The sequence below is a fragment of the Schistocerca nitens genome, chromosome 2, assembly GCF_023898315.1.
Source record: "Schistocerca nitens isolate TAMUIC-IGC-003100 chromosome 2, iqSchNite1.1, whole genome shotgun sequence".
In the NCBI taxonomy this organism is placed as follows: Eukaryota; Metazoa; Arthropoda; class Insecta; order Orthoptera; family Acrididae; genus Schistocerca; species Schistocerca nitens.
In genome coordinates this window covers 886483465-886509354 of record NC_064615.1, presented here as the reverse complement: position 1 = coordinate 886509354, position 25890 = coordinate 886483465, and the positions used below count along the sequence as shown (strand labels likewise).

The following is a 25890-nucleotide window of genomic DNA, read 5'->3' as shown; positions in this document are numbered from 1 at the left end:
GCAGTGGAGTGTTAATGTATGGTGTGATATTGTATGACAACACATCATTGGACCATATTTCATTAATGGCACTTCTAAAGGGGAATAGTTAGCCCCTTCTTGAGCTGTACCTTACTTGAACTGATCCACTTCTTATAATGTGTCAAATAATGCTGCATCGGAATGATGGATGTCCTGCACATAATGTTTATTGTTGTGAAATGACAACCAGATGTACAATTACTGGTAACACACAAGGTTTCATGTTCCTAAACTCATAAGTTCTGAAATATGTGGCTTGTAAAGAATAGCAACTGTGTCACAGTTTCTGACCTAATGCATCGCATGTAGTACTGTACTCAGAGCAGGGGTTGCCTGCACTGGCACCTGTATCCTGCCATAAACATACCAATATCACCATGGCACATTCTACCTTCAGTGTACAAGCGTCTCCTAATCTGGTCTGCTGAAGTGCTCTCATACTGTAATGTAATTCACATACGTTGCCATTTAAAACCTGTTTTCTTGTGGCTTGTTACATTTGCCATCATCTAGTCGATATGCCGGCCTTCAGTAATGAAGAAAAACTAGATATTATTTTAATTTATGGTGAATGTCCCAGAAATGCAACTGCAGCTGTGACACTGTATGCTGAAGGCTACCGAGTTCGGCGGTGTCTGTTATGTTGAACCATTGGCAACATCTGCAAGACACTCACGGAAATAGGAAGCTGGGCACCCACAAAATGTTGATGTATAACGCCAGCGACTGTCAATGGAAATGATATTTCTGTTCTGGCTGCTGTAGTGCACAATCCTCAGGTGGGTGTATGAGAAATTGCACAAGGTGTTGGAATAAGCCACAGTAGTGAGTGCAGAATCTTGCATCAGCATCGGTTTCATCTGTTCCATATCTCACTGCACCAAGAGCTGTACGGGAATGACTTTGAATCCCGCATTGTATTATGTCATTTTGCACTTCAGCAGTTGCAAGGTATTCCATTATTCCTAAGCAATAAGTTGTTCATTTACAAATCATGGTAAAGTGAATCTGCAGAACATGCACTACTGGGCCGTGCAAAATACCCACTGGATTTGTCAAGTTGCTCATCAATGACAGTGGAGTGTCAATGTTTGGTGCGGTATAATTGCTAACTGTATTGTAGGTCCCTATTTTTACTGTGGAACATTGAATGGACAATGATATGCATCATTTCTTCAACACACTCTAGCGCTCCTCATGGAGGATCTAGGATTGGAAACTTTTCTACCAGTGTGGTTCCAACATGATGGATGTCCTGTACACAATGCAAAAGTTGCCAGAGACATTCTAGATGTGGCATTTACAAATAGGTGGATGGGGCGGGGAGGTACTGTACGATGGCCAGCATGGTCCCCCGACTTGACGCCATCAGACTTCTTTCTCTGGGGCACAGTGAGAGACAGTGTGTATCAACAACCCCCAATAACAGTAGATTATATGCAACATTGTATTACTGCGGTGTGTGTGGCAATATCTGTAGAAACTCTACAATCTTTGCAACACTCTCTCGTTACCCATCTGCAAACGTGTATTGATGCAAATGGAGGGCTCTTGGAATATATGTTGATGTGTGACAGTTTCATTGGTCAAGATGTGGGTGTATTTTCTATGCTGGATGTAATGCACAACAAAATAGTTTCTGTGGGTGACAGAACACTAGTAAATGTGTTTAGCAAAGTGAATTCAAGTGTGTTATCTCTAATGGTAGCTCTAGTTGTCATTTTGCTAGAATAAACATATATTTGCAATTTGAAAAACGTAAATTTGCATTGGATGTGTTACTTGTTCATTTTTGTGGATTGTGCATACCTTCCCATTGTGTGAGCACCTGACACAGGCAGCGTGAGGTGCACACTTGAGTCTCAGGATGTGCGCTAGCTGTGCGCTTCATTTATTTCAAGCATCAATTTTTCTTCACAATTTCTTGGGATGTACGTAATTTACATATTGTGATGCAACCAACACCATTATTTTTGTGATTTTTCATGCTATTGAATGCATATGAAATAATAGTGGGTGTTCATTTAAAAATACACAAGTTTGTGTTGAAAATAGTATTTATTTATATTTTAAAATTTCAAATAGTATTTAGTTTCCTAAGCCCCTGCCATACATTCAAGGTGCTGAAAACCATTTTTGAATATCTATTGTTGTTCCAGAGATATCTGAGATGGCATAGTTAGGTGAGATACCCTGTATATAGTATTACACCTCGAGAAATGAAAAAAAATATGGGAACAGCCATTTGGGTAATAGGAATTTGGAACACAGGGTACACATAAGGTAACTTAACTTGCAGGAGAAGGCATTGTCACCTTGCAAGAGGAGTAAGATGTATGCATATAAACTGCAATATAATATCTGCAGTATAGTCATTCAGTGAAAATCTATCATCCAGTATTACATCCCCATGTTAGCAATAAAGCTTATTGCAGCTCAGTGCTCATGTAAAATACATCTACTTCTACATCTACATACATACTCCGCAATCCACCATATGGTGCGTGGCGGAGGGTACCTCGTACCACAACTAGCACCTTCTCTCCCTGTTCCACTCTAAAACAGAACAAGGGAAAAATGACTCTGTACAAGCCCTAATCTCTCTTATCTTATCTTTGTGGTCTTTCCGTGAAATATAAGTTGGCGGCAGTAAAATGGTACTGCAGTCGGCCTCAAATGCTGATTCTCTAAATTTCCTCAGTAGCGATTCATGAAAAGAATGCCTCCTTTCCTCCAGAGACTCCCACCCGAGTTCCTGAAGCATTTCCGTAACACTGGGAATGATGATCAAACCTTCCAGTAACAAATCTAGCAGCCCGCCTCTGAATTGCTTCTATGTCCTCCCTCAATCGGACCTGATAGGGATCCCAAACGCTCAAGCAGTACTCAAGAATAAAGTCGTATTAGTGTTTTATAAGCGGTTTCCTTTACAGATGAACCACATCTTCCCAAAATTCTACCAATGAACCGAAGATGACTATCCGCCTTCCCCAGAACTGCCGTTACATGCTTGTCCTACTTCATATCGCTCTGCAATGTTGCGCCCAAATATTTAATTGACGTGACTGTGTCAAGTGCTACACTACTAATGGAGTATTCAAACATTACAGGATTCTTTTTCCTATTCATCTGCGTTAATTTACATTTATCTATATTTAGAGTTAGCTGTCATTCTTTACACCAATCACAAATCCTGTCCAAGTCATCTTGTATCCTCCTACGGTCACTCAACAACGACACCTTCCCGTACACCACAGCATCATCAGCATACAGCCACACATTGCTATCCGCCCTATCCAAAAGATCATTTATGTAGATAGAAAACAACAGCGGGCCTACCACACTTCCCTGGGGTACTCCAGATGATACCCTCACCTCCGACGAACACTCACCATCAAGGAAACGTACTGGGTTATATTACTAAGAAGTAAAACTGGGTTTGCATGATAAGTCACTTTCTGTAGCTCATAGATATACAGGGTGGTTATAATCAAAGTTAAACTTTCAAAATGCTGGTCAGAGTGATGTCAAATTGTTATGGAATATTATTGGAGAAAGGGAGGAAATGTAGGGCAGAAGGAAAAAAAAATAGTGTGAAAATTGACCAATAGATGGCAGTGTATGCGTCAGAATATGTAAATGAAAACACCTGTTATGTGTATGATCCACTGAAGTTGGTATAAACACGCTGGGACACGGCTTTTCCTCCTTTTGCATCTGCGACATTCACCATGACTGTCTCAATGCAGAATTGTGCTCTGCTCGTAAAGCTGTATTGCAAGAATGATGACTGTGCACACATTGCTCTGCAGAAGTTCCAGAAACTGCAGGGTTCGAAAAAAAGGCATAGGTCCGATGACTGGTGCGGGTCTGGAGAAAATGATTCGGAAATTCGAAAAGTCAAGTTCTTTTGGTATACAAACTGATAGAGTGAGGAAATGAATTAATTTGACATCAGTGGAAGCAGTGGTCACAGCAATGCAGGTGGAGACAAGTGATGGTGTGCAACCATGTAGTGCACGGAGAATTGCCCAAACATTGGACATACCCATGAGCACGGTAAAATCCTACAAAACATCCTTCTTTACAATCCATTCAAAATAACCCATATGCATGAGTTTCTTCCTGTTGACCTGATGGCAAGAGAGACCTTTGGTTTAGAATTTCTTGCTTACATGGAAGTGGACAGTGATTGGCTGTGGAAGATTTTGTGGACCGATGAAGCCCACTTCCATCTGACAGGATATGTCAATACACAGAATTGTTGGATATTGGCAATGGAAAATCCACATGCAATTCAACCAGTACCACTTCATCCTGAAAAGGTCACTGTATGGTGTGGGTTTACAGCATCATTTATGATAGGGCCATATTGTTTCGAAGAGACAGGTGCTTCCAGTCCTGTTACCTGTACCGTCACTAGTAAGTGCTATGAGTGTCTTTTGTGCAATCACATCATTCCAGCTCTCCAACAGTGTGGATGTGATCATTTTTATACAAGATGGCACACATCTGCACACTGCAAATCCAGTTAAGCAGCTGCTGAAGCGCCATTTCAGAAATGCTAGACTCAACAGCCGCCATTTCCCTACAGCCTGGCCACCCCAATCACCTGATCTTAATCCGTGTGACTTCTGGTTGTGGGGCTATCTGAAAGATGTTGTGTTCAGTGTTCCAATTGCAAACTTTTCTGCATTGAAGGCAAGCATTGCACAACACATTCTGAACATGATGCCGGAAACACTTCAGTCAGTTGTTGAACATGCTATTTCTCGATTTCAACTTGTTGTAGAAAACAGTGGACAACATATTGAATATTTTTTGCAGTCACATGGAAATTAATAATCTTATCTGATTTTTATTGATGCTTTTTATGCAGTTTCTGGCCTCAAGACAATTAAAAACTGATGTGATTGATGCTTTTTGTGCGGTTTATGGCCTCAGGACAATTAAAAACTGATTTTTCTTGTCTGATGTGTTATGATCTTGCTGTGGTGGATGGGCTTATGTAACTAACAGTATCACACCTGTACACCCATACATACTGAGTAATACAGTTTGTCTAATGTCAAAAGTACACCTTAGGCATTGTTGTATGATTCATTTGTCATTTTTAGTCAACCACTATTAAATTATAATGCTTACAACACCATCTATTGCTACATTTTGTAATTATTTATTTTTCTTCTGCCATTCATTTTCCCCCTTCTCCAATAATATTCTGTTGCAATTTGATGCCATTCTGACCAGTGGTGTTATTTCTACAGCAGGTTGAAAGTTTAACTTTAATTATAATTACCCTGTCTTTTGGTTGGTGGATACATCAAAATATGAGAGGAGTCACCATTTCTGTAAGACTTATAGTTGAAATCTTATTGTTAAAGGTAATGTGCATGTTGCTGCTCTCTGTCAATAATGTGGTAAATACCTAGTCAATGAATTAGAAGCAGTCTTCTAGCAGGAAGCTCACATGCTCTGACACTACCATCAGCCAAGAAGTATCTATAAGCTACTGAAAATGACTTATCAGTTGAAACCACCTCAGCCATTAAAGAATTTACGAGAACATTTGCCTGAAATAAACTTAATTGTTACATGTGATGAGCTCACTGCTGCTCACTGCTGATAAAATGACAAATATGAATATCCTTATGTTGTCTCCCAAACATTCAGAGTGCTCTCAGAGGGTATTAATCTGCTTCCAAAATTTTGTTTTTTTATTTAGAATGATATAGCTTTTAATTTTCTATTGAATATATTATAAATTTAGTTCAAATGAACATTTTTTTCTTGCCTCAGTGGATTAGAGAAAGTGGTTATACTTTTTAAAACATCTTTACAACAACTAAATTTAGCGATCCATCTGATACACTGGAAAGCGGACTTACTGGTCGAAAGGATGTGCTTCATGGTTGCCAAATGCTGGGAAAACAGTGGCTTCACCAAATGCCTGTTTCAGTGTTGGATAAAAAAGCTGGAATGACTCGTTATTCCTTTCTATGCTTGTCTGCCACACTCCATGGTCAATGATGTCACCAGTAAAGTAAACATAATTGATGTCCTGTGGAACAAAGAATGTCAGAACTTGCACTGCAAAAACTGTCACATGTAAATTAATTTCACAAGATATCCTGTTGTTTATTATCACATAAGATTTTTTTTTATTTTTACGGCAGTGGGACAATGGTAGGTTTTATCAGTACATGTAGTTTTTAAAAACTTACCATCATAGAGTGTGTTCTTTGTCACTGTTTGCCATTTTGATACCAGAATAAATTTTACTGTTTAACAAAGGGAGAAAAACTGGCATTAAAATATTACAGCAACTGCAAGATGAATTCAGAGAAGGATAAAAATGTAGTCCCTCACTGTGGCATTAGCAGAAACTGCTGAGTCACGTTCTTGTGTATTAAAAACCAAACATTAATTGACCTTTCTGGATTTTCTATACAACTGAACTAATCAAAATCTCCACTAATGGCACTGAAAATAAACTGCATCCATAAAATTACAAAGAGATTTTTGACTATGTGCTGTTATTACTGTAGCAAATTTAAAGTGATTTCTGCACGATTTTCTAGATGGTGATCCTATATATGCAGGTGCCTTCTGCCATCTGAAAATAAACATAGCTCTTTAGGAATTTTCCCACAGCAGTATGCCATACTGTAAACAGGTGTGGAAGAAAGTGAAATAACATTTACACAATAACTAGCTCTACACCCTCTGTCTTAATTTATACACAAAAATAGGTGGACAAGTCTGCTGCACAAATCATTAATTTGTGAAAGTGCATGATGACTACACCATTGCTTGTATTCCATAACAAATTCTCACTTTCATACTTAAGTTATATAACTGTTAGTGTTCAGAGCTGGAGATTGCTTTAATACTGGTACACAAAACAAAGAAATGAGACTCATTAACATTGAAATTAAGAGCTTCAGGTTCTTCCATCTTTTACATGCTATGATGTGTAATTTTATGCTTGCCAACTCATCTGCTGTTCATTATGTGAGGGGCAGTAATAAAAATAACAGACAGGACACTTCACCATCTACATTTACAATGTCTAGTATTGATTTTGAGTGAACTTAATTTTCTAAATTCTACCAACAGATCTCTGTCCAAACAGAGAAGCCTATATAAGATTTCTCTCTCTCTCTCTCTCTCTCTCTCTCTCTCACTCTCTCTCTCTCTCTCTCTCTCTCACACACACACACACACACACACACACACACACACACACACACACACACACACATGTTAGACATGGATCTATGGAACCAAAATTCTTCATAATTTAATAGACATCATCTTTATTCTGATACTGATTGAATTACCTTTTCCCAAACACCTTTTTTCCCCTCTTATCTTTCTATTAATTCCCCACAAAGGAGCCACTAGTTCCAAAGTATTGATATTGATTGGCCTTTTCATTTCTCATTGTTCTTGATTCTCTCCCAATCACTTAATTTTTGTTCTGGTAGACAAATTTGTTTCCTTAAAACCTGGAGTTTCAATTGTTTAAATTTGCTACATGTATTTTGTTAGTGTTCCTAGACTTTACTGTGACTGAGCTATAGAATGTATACAATCTGAACTGGGGTACAGAAGTGTCTTGACTAGTGTTGTAGGAAGTAATTCATTGTCAATACTTCACTGAGGCTTCTACTCTCATACAATCTCATTAAGCTTTGCTTCACTCCATGCCCTACCTAACATTTCAATTTAATTCCTGAATAGTACTTCTTGTTACAATGGCAACCTCCATTTAATTGACTAAATTGATTTCTGGTTCCAAAAGCTTATTGATGTATGCTGCTACCCGATATTTAGGAGCATTATTTATGTTAGTTTGCTGGTGGTTGTTCTCTGTTGTAATTCATAAATAGTGTAATTCATAAATAGTAAAAGCTGCACAGTTACAGATGCAATATAGCAATATGTAAGCCAATCAGAATTATTTTATTTTCTTAGAGCTCATTTGTTGTCTTTTGGCAATGGCCTATGAGCATCAGTGGAAGCAATGTTATCCTCACACCCTTTCCTGTACAAATCAGACATTGGAAGCATGTCTCAGTGTTCATTTCTAAATGAATGTCTGAGTGCAGAGAATAAAATTTCAGTTCCTTCATTAATGTTGTCGGTTTTTTTTCTGATGTGATCACTGATGATTGAGAAGTCATGTACATCCGTCTGAGAATTTAAATATTTCTGGGTTGATTTGAGGGACCTCATTATAACAACAATATGAAACAGAATGAATTGCCTAGTTTGATTCAACCTCATCTGAATGGCTATCACTATGGACTTCATACATGAAGTGAGTTTACAGCTGGGTGCATTTTGAATATCTTTTATCTATCACTTCTTTTGATTTATATTGCAATGTGTAATCATAACTTAATAGGAAACATCACACATGTTGCAAGTGGAATCAGAAACCAGCAACAAATAATCTGTAGGAAAATAAACATGTGTGTAACAGAAAATATACCAATAATGAAGGCTTTTGTTTATGACAGAATAGAAAATGCTACAGTAGAGTTCATTTCCTTTTCTACTTGTGTATACACCTCAGTGAAATATTGGTGTTTTGATACTTAATTAACTTAATAATTATTACAATTTATAAGTAAAAGAAGGGGAAGACAACCACTCACATATGGCTGATTGATGTGTTGTTGTTGTTGTGGTCTTCAGTCCTGAGACTGGTTTGATGCAGCTCTCCATGCTACTCTATCCTGTGCAAGCTTTTTCATCTCCCAGTACCTACTGCAACCTACATCCTTCTGAATCTGCTTAGTGTATTCATCTCTTGGTCTCCCTCTACGATTTTTACCCTCCACGGTGCCCTCCAATGCTAAATTTGTGATCCCTTGATGCCTCAAAACATGTCCTACCAACCGATCCCTTCTTCTAGTCAAGTTGTGCCACAAACTTCTCTTCTCCCCAATCCTATTCAATACCTCCTCATTAGTTACGTGATCTACCCACCTTATCTTCAGCATTCTTCTGTAGCACCACATTTCGAAAGCTTCTATTCTCTTCTTGTCCAAACTAGTTATCGTCCATGTTTCACTTCCATACATGGCTACACTCCATACAAATACTTTCAGAGATTGATGTGTAGTGCACAGAAATAGGCAACATAAAACAGTATTGACACTAGATTTGAGCTCTTGTTCTTCCTCTAGGAATTACACAAACACACACACACACACACACACACACACACACACACACACACACACACAAATGCATGCATGAATGTGTGCATTTGGATGCCTGTGAGATTGTGTGTAAGAATGTGAGCACTTTTTCTAGAGGAAGAGCAAGAGCTCAAAAGATAATGTGAATCCTGTTTCCTGTTGCATGTGTTGCATGTTTCTATGTACCACACATCAGTCAGCTATAGGTGAATGGTTAAATTTCCTTTATTTTAGATATTATTCTGCCCAAGATTTCCATTGTTATTATTAATATTTATTTACCTATTGCTCAGTGTTGTCTGTTTCTATTCAGTATGTGGAAATTTTGTTTCTATCCCTGCATGTTTTTATTCTCAAATTATGAAAAAAAGGGAACATGTACTTACAGGATTCTGTGTGACAGCATTTGTAAGCATAGACACCACACTGTGCCAGGGCATATCACAGTCCCTGTAGTCACCCCAGTAACCAGCAGCAGATGCTGCGTCTGGTGGCTGACCCTGATCGCTGCGGCAACATGTCGGCTCGTCACATGCTGCCATGCCACCCGGTGAGTACATTGGATCATAGTGAGCATCTGTTATATGGAGCACTGTGAGCACCTCACCCTCCTGCAAAATGCATATTGTCTGGATGTGACTGAGAAGTTGCACCACAGTAAATTAGGCGATGTTTGTAAATTTAAAATATTATATCATCATTTTAAGAAATTATGATGAATGCAAATGAGAAACATGTGCATTTAAAGGTAAAACACTATTCTAAGTCTAGAACAGAATAAAATATGTGTATGAGAATAAATCACCACTCACCCCCACCCCCACCCCCCCACCCCCCCACCCCCTCCCACACACACACACACACACAAGGGAAATAGATAGATGGATAGATAGAGAAACAGACAGATAGATAGACAGATAGATGTTGTTGTTGTTGTGGTCTTCAGTCCTGAGACTGGTTTGATGCAGCTCTCCATGCTACTCTATCCTGTGCAAGCTTCTTCATCTCCCAGTACCTACTGGAACCTACATCCTTCTGAATCTGCTTAGTGTATTCATCTCTTGGTCTCCCTCTACGATTTTTACCCTCCACGGTGCCCTCCAATGCTAAATTTGTGATCCCTTGATGCCTCAAAACATGTCCTACCAACCGATCCCTTCTTCTAGTCAAGTTGTGCCACAAACTTCTCTTCTCCCCAATCCTATTCAATACCTCCTCATTAGTTACGTGATCTACCCACCTTATCTTCAGCATTCTTCTGTAGCACCACATTTCGAAAGCTCCTATTCTCTTCTTGTCCAAACTAGTTATCGTCCATGTTTCACTTCCATACATGGCTACACTCCATACAAATACTTTCAGAAACGACTTCCTGACACTTAAATCTATACTCGATGTTAACAAATTTCTCTTCTTCAGAAACGCTTTCCTTGCCATTGCCAGTCTACATTTTATATCCTCTCTACTTCGACCATCATCAGTTATTTTACTCCCTAAATAGCAAAACTCCTTTACTACTTTAAGTGTCTCATTTCCTAATCTAATTGCCTCAGCATCACCAGATTTAATTTGACTACATTCCATTATCCTTGTTTTGCTTTTGTTGATGTTCATCTTATATCCTCCTTTCAAGACACTGTTCATTCCATTCAACTGCTCTTCCAAGTCCTTTGCTGTCTCTGACAGAATTACAATGTCATCGGCGAACCTCAAAGTTTTTACTTCTTCTCCATGAATTTTAATACCTACTCCGAATTTTTCTTCTTTGTTTTGATAGATAGGTAGATAAATAGATAGAGAGAGATAGAGAGAAAGAATAGCACAAGAGATGTGTGTTTGTTGGTCCCAACAAAGGACTTTGAAAGATAAACAATGTTCTCTGGGCTCGTTTGCTATTAAGTCCTTTCTATATTTAGTATGAAATGATATGTCCTCATGTAAATACTGTATTCTAATCTGACTGACTTCTCAGTTTTTATGAGTCTTTCATTAAAGGATTGTGATATTTTTAAGTACATAAATCTTATTCTATTTTGTTAAAAATGGGCTTTGTGAGATCATCTCTTTGTAAAGATACAAGGTTAATTCTTCAGAAACTAAAAACAGCTATTATACAGACATTGTATCAGGGCAGCTTTGGTTGGGGAGTGTTTTGTACTGCTGTAGCCACTACAAAATGCTTTGTGTACTCCAATTTGCTTTGCATCGTGGATTGCTCATTTTTTTCTTTTTGAAGTGAGTGAAGAGATTCATACTGATGCATAATGGGGTTCAAATGAGACTCTCACCATGAGAAAAGGAATCAGTGATCCCTACGATCGTTATGTCAGTTCTGCTATCATGGGAGCACAGAACATGGACATAGGGTGGCAGCCCATCTAGAGGGAGGTGTAGCTTATTCCTCCACACCACTCTTCTCCTCTTGGACAGTGCAAGTTCTTGTTTGTTTACAGTTGTGGCTGACTGCCATGTTATACTGTCCCCATAATACCAGCCAGTGTTGATAATGCTACATGTCAAAAATAAATATCCCATTACTGGTTTCAAACCAACAGCTAAACCACCACTGATGGCTGTTCATGTTTAGAATTACATGTAGCTTATGCTGAACATGTGGTGTGTGATATTTTTGTGGTGGCAAAAGTTCCTTCATTGTCTTTGAAGAGGTTCACGTCTCACAAAATAATAAACAAGATTCCATATGTTTAGAACTTTGGAGTTACAGACAGTCTAGAGAAACTCCCCTCCTCCCCCCACTGCCCCCCCCCCCCAACCTCATACACACAAACACACACATGCATACAAACACCTAAGTATTTCAGCCTTTTTATATGTAAGTTAGGAAGCAATGTGAAGAACTACTTATTACTTGACCCTTACTTCACCTTCTTCCAGTCCCACTTACAGTGTGGGATACTGGTTACTGCTATCCCTGCAACAAGTCAAAGATACTTGGTAGTGGTCTTGTGGGCGGGGCATCTGTATATCACCAGAAGCATCACAAGTTGTCAACACCTATCTCCTGTAAGGTTATTGCTAAGAACTGGTGTGGCTAAGTGTCCTGTGGTAGGGACACCTGTACTGGACTTGGCTATAAAAGAAAACTTCAGAGAAAAGAAAGCTGAAGGAACCTCACTAAAGTTTAATGGGTGTGTATTTTCTGTCCTTCAACAACTAGACATGGAGCATGTACGACATGCAGCAGAACCGCACAAAAGATGCAGGTCCTATGATAGATAGAGCTACTATCAGTGCTAATTGCAAAGAGGCAAGAGACAAAAATGTAAACTCCTTCATCAGTTTTCGACCATCACAACTTCAGCATCCACATGACTAACACTAAGAGCCCCTTCATTAATTAAAAAAAATCATGGTGTTTTATGGGCTAGGATCTGTGTTCTGCACCTTCCGTTCTGGTGGGGACTATTGGCCAATCCAGTGTGACAGAGTTCCCAAAGTATTGCAGAACTAGTCTAAGTGTGCTCCTCTCTCTTCGTTTGTGGATGCAAGTTGGTGTTCCTTGCCTTGTTTGGTATAAAAAATAATGATAACTGTTGCTTGTACAGCATTTGGTGGGGCCGGGCTGAGCATTGCTGCTTTACATTGCTTGAATGGGGACTCCTTCTGCCCAAAGCCATTCCTTCAGTGTTCTCATGCATAGTATACATGCTGAATTATGAGGACAAGTTAACAACCATGTGCTTACAGCATTCCGGATACAAATGTGTTAACATACACCTCAGTGTGACCACTAGAGGTTCCTCAGGTAGAATAACCACTGTCTTCAGTGGGAATAGACTGGAAAACCAACACAGTCAATTCTAAAGTGGAAATTGTACCTGGTGGTACCCAGAGGAGTTACATCTGTGATTAGACTATGTACACTGCATCAGATAGTACCTCTGATTTTGTCTCTTGGATTCTCCTACATTTACATTGGTAGCTGTCGTCACAGATCATGACAATGGAATTAGTCTGTACACAGTTTACAGATTACTAACTATAAAATTTATAAACAAAGAATTAATAAAATAAGAAAAGTAAAAAAATGAGAGAGACAGAGAATATATAAATAAGTAACACATTACAGGGGAAATTTCTCAGTTGTTGTGAGGAATTCTTGTAAAGAATAGAAAGAGTGTCACAAGGAATCTTTTAATCTGAAAATGAGTATTTTGGATTTATTGTCATTTTTTTAAGTTCTGCTAGATGTCTATTGAAAATTAAACTTGCTGAATAGTGTGCATCTTTCTATGCTTGGCAAAGTTTTATCCACGTGCATATCATTTTTCTGTTTAATGTTCACTGAATCAATGTTGCAATTTATATTGAATGAATCAATATTGTCAACAAGAAAGAGGGGACAGAAACAGTTTCCACCCCTTCTGTCCCATTACCTCCTCCCAATTCACAGCCCCTCACCCTCATCATGTGTTGCTCTCTGCCAATGCACCCACCAGTCTTTTCCCCTCTCTGCTCCTCTCCTTTTAACTGCCCCCTCCACCCCACAGCCTTCCGACGCTGCACTCGGCAGCCTTTTTCTGCCACCTTCTAGTCCTGCATGCTTTTCCAGACAGTGCTCTTCTTTCCCCTCATCCATACCCTGCTCCCCTTCCCCTTTCCCTGCCCCTCTTCAGATTGATGCTTTCATTCAACATAACAGTACACTGTGGTCAGAGTTACTGAAGGTAACAGTCATGCTTGCATAAGGTGTGGCTGCTTGTGTGAATGTGCAGTGCTGTTTTTCTGGGAGAACACTGGGGGATGCATATCCCTAAACTTTTTCTCCGACAAAGTAATTTTTTTATGATGTTGAGAACTTGGAAGAGTGCCAAAGATTTATTTCACGGACGTAAATTTTTTATTTCATTTTTTTGTGTTGGTAATTGCAATACGAATGATACCTGTGCAGTTTTTGGTGGGAAAAGCGATGTCATTGACTGTTTCAAGCATTTTGAAGCTGCGGCAATCATTCTCGACAACTGAATTGCTGACAGCCAGTTTGACAAGCATGTAATGCCCTCGCCTGCTAATAGTGGGCGATGGTAGTGCTAAACTTCGTAAATGTACTGAATCTTGTTTATTACTCTGCAAAATATGAACTCTTCAAAAGCAGTCAACATTTCCATTTTTGATGACACCACCAAACCAAAACTTTCAGCCCAATCTTGAAGGTGACACGTTTCATGTTCAACATATCAGTTAAATGGAATTATAAAGACAAACAGCCACCAGACAATGAATATCAGTTTCAAACAAATAATAGTGCAATTTATTCCTAATAAATAACACTATCAACAATGACTGCTTGCTGATTTTACCTTTTGTAAGATTTAATCTACGTGTAAAACTTCTACCAACATTTTGGACTTGTGTGAAGTGTTTTAACTCTCAACAGGCACATAAACAAGACTAAAACTTTAGCTAAACTTGATCTAACTTAAGAAAAGCTGCAAGGAATGACATTGTCTGAAAGCTTTGAAACAGTTTCTGTCTTGTTTATGTGTCTGCCAGCAATTCAATGTCTCATTTATATGCTGAGTGGTTACCTTACCCTTTTCAGTATTTATTTTTCACTAAGGTCATTCCATTTAGTTAAGCAATACACAACAAAGTTCTGAGTGAGTAAATCTAATCATTTCTGTAAATAGGAGGTGCTGAGTAACAGATAAGCCACATAAGTAGTAGAACGTACCATACAGCTACAAAACCATGATCTGATTTCCACCTGTTTTGTAGGCTGTCTACACCACCATGTTTCTTATGAGATAAACTGTACATCAAAAAGTCAAGGTATGAGCAATAATTTCAATAACTGAGCTACTTTTGTTCCACATCCTAGCATCTCACAGGCATTAAACGATCTAAGGAATACGAATATAAATATAATAAAATAAATGATTATAAATATTATTGTGTACATATGTAATGATTATAACACAGTCATCTTCATTATGATTCTTTTTCAGCTACTTTATATCATGAATGACAACAGTACGTCCTGCACTTAACTACTTTACTGATATTTATCACCCAGTTCTGGCATACTTTCTCCTTCTATTGCTTCACAGAAAAAAATCAACATATTCATAATAACTTAATTTCTACATTTCTCTTACATTTGCCAACCATGTTGCTAAATATAATACTATTTAGTTTGTTTGTCTGTATGATTTTATGGTAAATGTGTGCAAAGCTGTGAAGTAACAAGCAGTGTTATTACACCTGCTGTGTTTCTTAATTCTGTTATCTACTTCTGCAAGTAGGGTCTAATGTAAATCTATTTCCTGTATTAATAAGCTTGATCTTAATCAAGACATCTGTTATTTGGCATATGCTTTTTGAAGCGAAAAGTTACAAAATCTTTTCAAAACTACCACGGGGTTCTGGAGCTGGGAAAATGAAACACCAAAGCCAAGAATCAGTTATCTGTTTTGTAGGCTGTCCTTACCATCATGTTTCTTATGAGATATGTTGTGTACCAAAAGTCAAGATATGAGCAATGATTTCAGTAAGTGGATTACTTTTGTTGATAGTATTATATCATGATACACGACGTTCAAGTCCGCAGAGGGGCAAATATAGATTCTGACCACTACCTTACCAGAGTTAAAATTAAATTCACTCCAAAAAGGAAACGCCAAAGGAAATCACCACTAATTCCCAAATTTGACTTGAAAAATATCAAGGAATCAGAAATTACAGAAGCATGGGATAAACAACCAACAAACAACTGGAAAGATTTCCGAACGAAAATTATACAGAAAGCAAGAGATTTGATTCCGTTAAAGAAAATATCCAAGCATCCATGGTGGAATTCGAATTGTGATAACGCATTAGAAGAGAGACAACAAGCCTTTTTAAATTACAATTGTGACAAATCAGAAACCACACAACAAACATTTTTCAAAGTGAGAAAACAAACAGCTAAAATACTTAGACAAACTAAAAGAAAATACCTTAATGAACAGCTAAACACAATTGAAGAAAACTTTAAGAACCACAACACTCAAGATTTTTATAAAATATTCGCAAATCAAATCAAAGGATACACTCCACAAAATCTCTGCTTCCGGAAACAGAATGGAAAATTGGCACTAACTAACAAAGAAAATTGCCAAGAACTAGCTAAATATTTCTCACAACTCCTAAATTGCCCACAACCAAGTACAAGATTCCCCAGATTACAACCAGAACACACGAATGAGACTTCACTACCACCATCTCAAGAAGAAATTTATAGTCACATTAGAAAACTCAAAAATAATAAATCATCGGGAGAAGATGGAATTGTAGCTGAACTACTGAAAAACCTTGGTCCAAATTCGTTAAAAGAGATCACTAGCATCATCCAAGAAATTTGGCAGACAGAAAATATCCCAGAGGAGTGGAAGTGTGCACTAATTCACCCATTGCACAAAAAGGGAGAGAGATCAGACGTAAACAACTACAGAGGCATTTCACTTTTACCAGTTACCTACAAAATTCTATCTGCATGTCTCCTAAAGAGGGCACAAGAACAACTAGAACATACAATTTCAGATTACCAAGCAGGCTTTCGTCCTAATAGATCATGCCCGGAACAGATATTCAACCTTAAAACTATTTTAAAGATTAAAGCAATCAGGTCAAAACCAATAATCTGCACATTCGTTGATTTCAAAAAGGCATACGACTCCATAGACAGACAGTCTCTATGTCACATTCTCGAAGAACGAGGCCTAGACACTAAAACCCGAAAACTAATTGAACAAACACTAACAGAAACCAAATCAAAAATTAAATTCAGAGGGGAAATTTCGGAACCATTCTCAATTAAAACAGGAGTAAGACAAGGAGATGGGATCTCACCACTATTATTCAATATAGTTTTGGACAAAGTTATGAAAGAGTGGGAAGTAACACTAAGGAAACAAAGCTTGTGGAAGCCAATTGAACTAGGAAGAGGTAAAGGAAAATTGAACATCCCTTATTTAGCGTTTGCAGATGACTTGGCAATTATAACTGACAGTGAAGAAACAGCAGTAAAACAAATTGAGACACTTAAAGAATGTGCTGAGAAGGTTGGCCTGCAAATCTCCTTTGAGAAGACAGAATTCATCTGCTCAAAATTAGATATTTCGAAACTAAAAACAAAGTATGGTGAAATAACTAGAGTCAAGCACTTTAAGTATCTCGGTGAAGTTATTGAACCAACAGGACTTGAGAAAATAGCACAAAAAAACCGATTACAGAAAATCAAGAAAGCATTCGGACTTATTCAAAATATATATAACAAGAAATGTCTATCAAAAGGCACTAAAATCAGACACTACAACACAGTCATCAAACCAACAGTCACATATGCAAGTGAAACACTCTCCCTGAATAGAAAATTAGATTTACACGAAATTAAGAAAGGAGAGAGAAAAATTATTAGAAAAATCCTAGGACCACGATACACACAAGATGGATACAGGCTGCAGACTACCGAGACAACCGAAAAAATATCAAACATCGAGGCAGATATCAGGAAGAGGCGGATGAAGTTTTATGGACATATAGACAGATTACCTGGAAACAGGTTAACTAAACGTCTATTGGACTATATGACATCACTTAAGGCAACAATACCCTGGGTAACTGAAGTTAAGAAGGATTTGAAAAAGGCAAAAATTGACATAACAAACACATCAGACCGGGATACATTCAGAAGAAAAATCGACAAGTGGAAGTTTACTCCAGAGACGGAATCTAAACCTTTCCGACCAAAGTGGACCGAAGAAAGGAAGAAGGCCTTTGGGGAGGCAATGAAGAAATACTGGGAAAATAAGAAGAACATTAAGAAATGTTAATCACCTGCTTATCGTTCTCCCATGGGGACATTCGCTAATAATAATAATATATCATGATAAAGGACCTCAGAACATAATTGTGATTGCTTAAAAACTGAAGTGAATAAATATATGTGATTGTAACTTTTTGGAATATTTGTTATATATTTCTCTCCCAGTGTCCTATTAAAAATAGTATATCTTATAATGCAGTACAGAGTACTGAAACATACCACTGGATCTGATGGAGGAACATACTGTGGTTTCTCACCCAGATCAATATCAACTGTCCATTCGTATGGAGGCTCAGTCTCTGCACAGTCTAAGTCCTGCAGAAGAACACTACATATCTGATTTCCTGTCAGTGTTGGGGTGTTATCAATTATGTACACCACTGTATCCTGTAAAATAAAGTAAATATTATAAGCTGTCATGCCACATCATAGAAGACGGTTTATCACTATACAAGCCATGCTGAAAGCAATGCCTCCAAATTTTTTTAATGTGAAATCTCTTAAAGCTTTTTAAATAAAACAAATATTATTAACTTTCTGCATCTCTGTTCTTCATGTCTACATATTTATTTCACAAGATAGTCACTCTGGCAACAAACACATTTCTCCCAAGAATAGACTAGTTTGTTGGCAATGGCATAGTAGAATGTTTCACTTTGTTGATGGAGCCACAACCTCACCTCTGCCTGCATAAGACCACTATCAATGTGAAGTCTTCAAATGTGTTCTTTAAGTTTTGATAACAGATGAAAATAGAATGAGGCCAAGATGGGACTGTATGTAGAATGACTGATGACAGTGAACACTAAGTGCCAGATTGTTGGAAGATGTTACAGCGCTCATGTGTGGTCTGGCATTGTCATCATGCTGAAGGAGAGGGTGCTCCATGCATGGAGAAACTCTTCAAATTCGAAACTCTATTACAGCACAATGTTTCTCACATGCTGACCCAGTTACTTTACACACCACCATGTTATACCTCTAACGGCAGATGGCTGCAAATGCTAGCACATGAAGAATTAAATGTAGAATGGTAATAATGTTTGTTTGATTTAAGAAGCTTAAGATTTGTGGTATAAAAAGTTCAGAGGTATTACTTCTCAGCATGCCCTTGTAGATAATAATACTAGCAACAAAAACAGATCATTTTAGTAATAATGGAAAGAAACACATTTAAAAGTAGAATGCTGTTTACCTACTAATAAACAGCCTTCTATATAATTACTGGTTTTTGTTGCCCACAGTGATCTCTAAATTATAAAGTTTTGTAATGAGTCACAAGCACAAAATCCACAAATTATGAGAAAAATTCAGTTCATTCCTGTAGCTGTATCTACCTTGTAATACACTCTAGAGTGCATAGTGGAGAGAGATGATAGTTGTATAAATGCTATTAAATGCTGTTCACACCCTGACCATAGTTGTGGGACACAAAATGATCAACACATATGTCTTTATCCTGTACAGAATGAAATTAATCTTTTCAGTTGCATCTTTCATCTGGCTACCTTCCACACCCCCTGATATTTTTAATGAACTTGGTGTTGATGTTCCTCTTTCTACCTTCCTGGTTCCCATAATGATGGTGGGTGCAGATATTCATAGACAGTGACAATTGTTATCCCACAACTGAGCTGGTGTGGTCTTTATTACAGTTGTGTCTGTATGCATTATTGCTGACTGTTATTAATTTTATGTGTCACTAAGATTGCCTTTCCTGGGACATCCTCAATTTATGATACAGTAATGGCTGTTTTCCCACTTGCACTCATATTTTCTTAATACATTTTCTCAGTCAGAACTGATCCAACCCTCTTCTGTGTTGCATATAATGTTTCTTATTTACCTCCATCATGGTGACGCTTAGTTGTACACATCTACATACAATCTAAATTTATATTTTGCAAACCACTGTGAAGAGTATGGCAAAAGGTACTTTCCATTGTACCAGTTGTTAGAACTCCTTTCCATTCTAGAAACGTACAAAGTGTAGGAAGTACAGTAGAGTACTGTTCCTCTTGTGACATATTATTGTTGGCTTAAAGAGTAAGCTTTTGTCTATATGTCCTGAAATAGGAACCACTACTGTCCTCGCAGCACCTAGAATGTGTAATGTTATCATCATCTCAAACATTGAAATGAACCTCAATTTTTTGATATATTCTTCACTGGAAAAGATGTTCTATGACTACTTGTGTTACTAGTTTTGGTCCTGGTAAGTTTCACTTGATCAATGGCAATCCAACAGTGAGGCAACCTGTCTTACTTTTAGCACTTGATGTACAGCCAATGTTCAGATTTCTGTTGCAGTGTAATGACAGCTAAATACTCATTAACAATGAATTGAGAAGTAGTAACTATAAGCACAATGCATTTTGAACCTTGAGGACCCATCTTCAGGTGCTTGACATAGTATACCCTCTAGCCTCACTGTCTATGGGAACACTGTGTCCATCTAGAAACTAAAAACTTTTATTATACATTTAAACCACAGCGCACACAAATGTCTACCTTGCAGAAATTCAGCTTGAGCATGCTCTACAGCATCATTCAAAGGACCAGAGTACTTGCTTCACTACACAAGCTATTTGAGTACTCCCATCTGATACTAGTTTTCTGCAATGAACTTCAGAGATGGGAACTCGCCCTCCAACACATCATTGTATCCCAATGCCCCATGTCCTTAATCTCATAAAATGTTTCTTTTTTTTCTCTCTCATAATTCCTCATTGCACCATTCATTTCTGTTCCCACTAATCTATCTTTGCATCTCACTCGGTCCTCATCATTTATGTACTGAAGCTGGCACAGTGCTTACCAATGTGTGATGTTGACCTCTCTGACATCCTTCTTCATTTTTGTGTACCATTGTACATACTAAAAGTGGGTCTCTCTCATTCTAGGATCCAAGAGATCAGCCCTTCCTTTTAACCTTTCCAAATATATCCATCTCCCCTCCTCAAGAAAGGAACTGTTAGTTCTGAAAGTTAAGAAGTGTATACTTACTTTTATATATCTGCTGGAAGTACGAGTACTACACATTTCACCTCCTGAAGGTAAGGATGGGCCAGGAACCCTGTGTACAATTTATTAAATGGTATGATTTATCAGTTTTGACTTCTGCAGATACTATTTCGATTGAACTGCCCACTTTGGTGGCTGCAGTCATGGCTGGCAGGTGTCTACTGTTGTCTAGGCTAAGCAAGGGACCAATTGTTGCTGGAACTGCTTGGCAGCCAACTATCTTGATATCATCAACTGTCTCTTGCAACTGCTGAGCTTTGACTCCTGAAGTAGCAGTGATAGCCACATCAGCTCCTGGCTGCAGTAAATGCGGTAAGCATCATATCTTGTAATGGCAATAAAAGGTTGTGATGCTAACAGTGGTGAACAACTTGTAAAGTTTTTGTGGGTAATTATCTTGTTCTGTATGATTGCAAACATTTGGATTCAGGAATGTGCTTTCAATGGACGTGTGATAGAAGATCAAAGACGGAATGAAAAAACATTGTTTAGGTACCCTTACACCTTATTCTTACTATTGCAGTGCATAGTTTTACAATATTCAGGCTACAACAATAGCTACTTTTAGTAGTAATAATAGTTCAGAATCACTCTATTTTCAAAGTTAGAGCATATGTTCCTTTCTCAGTTGTAATCATTAGTTTGTAGGCTCACAGAAATATTTCTGAATTGTATCTTTTACTTGAAACCCTTCAGTACTGGAGAACCCTCCTGTTTAAGGCATAGAGCAGTGTTCTGGGATAAAACGAGTTCTGAATAAAGTTAATAAAAAGGCAAGTAATAAATAAAGTTATGTTGCTGCAGTTGTGAGCAGTTTTGAAAACATATACAGACAGTAACTGATGGCATTAACAGCTGGTGGTCACTTCCAGCTGCTGTGGCAGGTCGCTGCAGCAAAATACTATCTTTAGCAAGCTCTCATCAGATGGTGTGGGTTGAATGACACATAACTATTGTGCTAAGACAGAGATTCCAAAACCAAATGTATTTACGGTGTACCCATGAGCAGATATACACTCAGATCGTAATTTAGTAGTGATGAAGCATAGACTGAAGTTTAAGAGAATCACATGAAATAATCAGTGTGGAAAGAAGTTGGATACAGAAGTACTGAGTAACAGTGAGATGCATTTGGAGTTCTAAAAGGCTGTAAATAGTGCAGTAATGAATAACACAGTAGATAGTTCAGCTGAAGGGGAACAGACATCTTTGAAAAGGGCAGTCACAGAAATTGGACAAGCAAACATAGCTGTTAGGAAGGTAACTGTGAAAAAACCTGGGGTAACAGAAGAAATAGTGAACTTGATAGATGAAAGAAGGAAGTACAAAAATGTTTAGGGAAAGACAGAAATAAAGTAATACAAGCTGCTTAGGAATGAAATAAATATGATGCGCAGGAAATCCAAGGTGAAATGGCTACAGGAAAAACTTGATGACACTGGAAAAGGAATGGTCGTTGTAAGAGCTGATTCATCTTACATAAAGTCAAAACATCATTTGGTGAAATTAAAAGTAAGGTTGTTAACATTCAGAATGTAACAGGAATTCCACAGTTAAACAAAGAGCAGAGAGCAGACATGTGGAACGAGTCTGTATGAGGGGAAGGAATGGTCTGATGACATGATTGGAGAAGGACTGGAAGTTGATGTGGAAGATCCAGTATTAGAGTAATATTTCAATAGAGATTTGGAAGACTTGAAATCTGTTACATCCTCTGGTGGCTGACAGATGACATCCCTTGGTATGGTAGGATTTCTCCAGTTGTATAATCAGTAGGACCGGACATTTGATGAGGCTGATAGTGACTGGTGCCTCAAGAGGGCACTGCAGCCAATGGAACTACATTGCCACACCTTGCATAGGCACCAATCAACTGCCTGATGACATCAGGTTATGCAGAGAGCCAAAGAGCATACAGTCATCACAGCTGCTGGCAGCCAATCAACCAGATGGAGTGTTCTCATCCGCATGATAATATAACCAGTGCCACCAGGCCTCTCCTGTCAATCTATGCTCAGTCAGTCTATGCTCAGCCCACAGTGAGTCCATGGGAGTTTATGGTTGCAGTCTACACCAAGAAGTCCACAATGCCTCTTTTGCCAGAGGCATGGTCATAAAGCTGAGCTGTGTTTACAAAAGCTGTGCCACACAAATACTTTCAGTGGTACAGATGATCCAGTGTTTTTGAGTGATTTTCCTCCTCAGTTTTAGGAAACTGATTATTATACTGCTGATTTTGAAAATAAGATGTATCCTACTCAGTATGACATTATAATGGTGATACTGCTCAAGATGTTTGTTCCACTGTAAATTCTGTTTTGATTGTTCTTTTTCTTATCTTATTTCATCACACTGTACAGGGATGTAACTTGCATGTGAGGACAACTTGTATTATTAGATTGTGAATAACTATTTTTTAGCTTAGGTTTCCTGTAACTTTTGCATGTTAATTTGATTTGTATTTTTGGGGGTAAAAGTATTTGTGTTCAGGGATTTCCTTTTGTAACTTTTTGCTGGTTTGGTTATCAAATATGGATACACATAACCATTCCAAGAGTAGCACTTGATGCAACAAGTTAGAAGCAACATCAAACAAGGAAAGGTCCTAGTTTCTGAAGTCGATCAGCTGAAGACTGTAGAGAACAAGAACCCAAGTTCATCCTGGGTCACATAAGAAAGTGAGCATTTTGCCAAGCCAGATTTTAGCAATGATGTCACAATTCTAAATTTGGAAAGTGTGCAACTGCCTTTCCCGACCAAGCCTGAGGATCAATATGTAGGACAGAATTCCCAGTGTAAGAGTGAGGACACTGTTGCGCCTGCAATTAGTCATGTTGCCAGTAAATAGTTAAGTATGGCAGAGCTAATGCAGGTTTTGATGAAGGAATATGAAGAATACAATGAAATATCATCTCCAGACATTGTAAAATCCAGACAACAGTGCAAAAATATCACAAAATTTAGGGGACAAAATTAATGAAAAGCTAAATGATCTTGCTCTTAAAATGTGAACCAATGTTGTAACTGAACTTGAGGGTAAATTTGAGCTAGTGGAGCAGCACCCCGGCATCATAGAAGTGGAGCAGCTGCACATTAGTGAAGAGATTAAGGCATGAGAGGCATGGCTTGTTGGGAATTTCCATGCATTAGAAGAGCAGTACCAGTGCAAGCAAGTGAGTTATTCACTGTCAAAAAGCTGGGGCACAGTGTCCTGAGTCCATTAAGGGCCATGTAGCAGACAGTATCCAGGTGATTCACATACTTGAATAGGAGGTTGAGAGTATAAAGCTCACTAATGCTGATGAGACTCAGCAACAGAATGATGAGGTTGCTAAGCTAGCAGAAAAAGTAGGGAGCCTTTCTGTCAGTGAAAGTAGTGAGAAGACAACACTGGTCATTGTCAGTGATACCAAAGAGGTGCGCTCTCTGTTGAAATTTCAGCAGGGACATATGAGATAAATCTGAGGCACAGAGATATTGCGTACATACTGCAAAAATGTGTGGCTCACGTGGAGGAACCCCTCAGGTGTGACACTGAAGTGCAAGTGCCAGAAAAAATAGGCAGGACCTAGAGTCTGGCCATGATGAGGAATGTGATAACAAAGAAGAAAGTGTTATTGGGGGCAGGTGGGAGCAAAACAGGAATCTTTGCAAACAGTCTCATGGGGAGGAAATGAAAGGATTCAGTTTCAAGCATTTCCTCTTTGTGAGGAAGTTTGAAGTATTCAGAATTTCTTGCAGCATGATCTAGCCCAGGGCCTAGCTGGAACAGTTTCAGTTTTCTCTCCCAGCTGCCTGGCTGAGGCACACAAAATTGAATACTTGAGCAGTTATCTTGAAAGTGAACCCACCGTACGAATGAAGTCAGCAGTGCAACACTGTAATTAAGTAAGAGATTTTCAACAAGCTTGTCTATCAGTTCAAGGTGTCACAGGATCATATGAAGCACAGCACTATCCTGTGGCCAAACTTGAATCAGTCCAGCTTCTCATGTCTCAGGTGATTATTCAAACACATGTTTTATTGCAACCAGTTCCTGTATAAAGCGTACAGGCCAGTGGAGTTGATCCACATCTGTACTACACAGCTGCCTATGCATTTGTGCCACATCATCCTCACAGAGATATGCAAGGATGATGTGGAAACATTTAAGGTGTTGTTGCTAGAACTTGGATATGACACAAGTGAGTGTGTGTCAAACAGTGCACAAGGCTGTTACAGGCCACAGCCTCAAGTGGGACAGAAAATACAGAGGGTTGCTACAAGTTCCCCCCTCCTGCCCCCCCCCCCCCTTCACCCCTTCACTGATGGACAGTCCATTGGTTCAGCTGGACAAGGCTCCTTGCTGTGGTGATGACCTTGAGTGGTGAGCCGCCATCTTTTGGTGCACTAGGGTTGATGAAACTGAGTTTTGGTGACACAGCTGGGGTGTGCATGTAAGTGGTTGTGACAGGTCACTGGTGCAACTGTCAAGTATTCCAGGTAGTGTAGGAGCACGGACTGGTCACTTGTGCTTTCAGCGAGACAAAGATGCAAGACTCACCATCACTTGATCTGTGTGAAATCAATCCAAATTGGTAGTGACATCCAACATGACTGGTGCTCCAAGGAGGCATACCATTACATGACATGTCATCTCATGCACCAATTCTGTGAGAGATAAGCAGGATGTGTCATCACACTTGACCAGCTGACTGCTGTCATGTGATAGCGCACCATGGTCAGTGTTGTCTCTTGCTGCGGGGACATACAGAAGAGACATAACAAGCCATCCTTGCACAGGAGTAACAAAATAATGAACAT

At 38.6% G+C, this 25890-nt stretch overlaps 1 protein-coding gene across 2 annotated transcripts in view; it reads right to left on the bottom strand.

The window, feature by feature from the left end:
* Positions 1–25890, bottom strand: part of LOC126237191 (sphingomyelin phosphodiesterase-like) — a 373735-nt gene that overhangs the window by 55014 nt on the left and 292831 nt on the right. For both annotated transcript variants that reach the window (XM_049947067.1, XM_049947070.1), the window contains exons 4-6: positions 18283–18450; positions 9623–9847; positions 5910–6082 (exon numbers count right to left, since the gene is read on the bottom strand). In XM_049947067.1, the coding sequence (XP_049803024.1) occupies positions 5910–6082; positions 9623–9847; positions 18283–18450 (566 nt within the window). The remainder of the gene's footprint in view (positions 1–5909; positions 6083–9622; positions 9848–18282; positions 18451–25890) is intronic.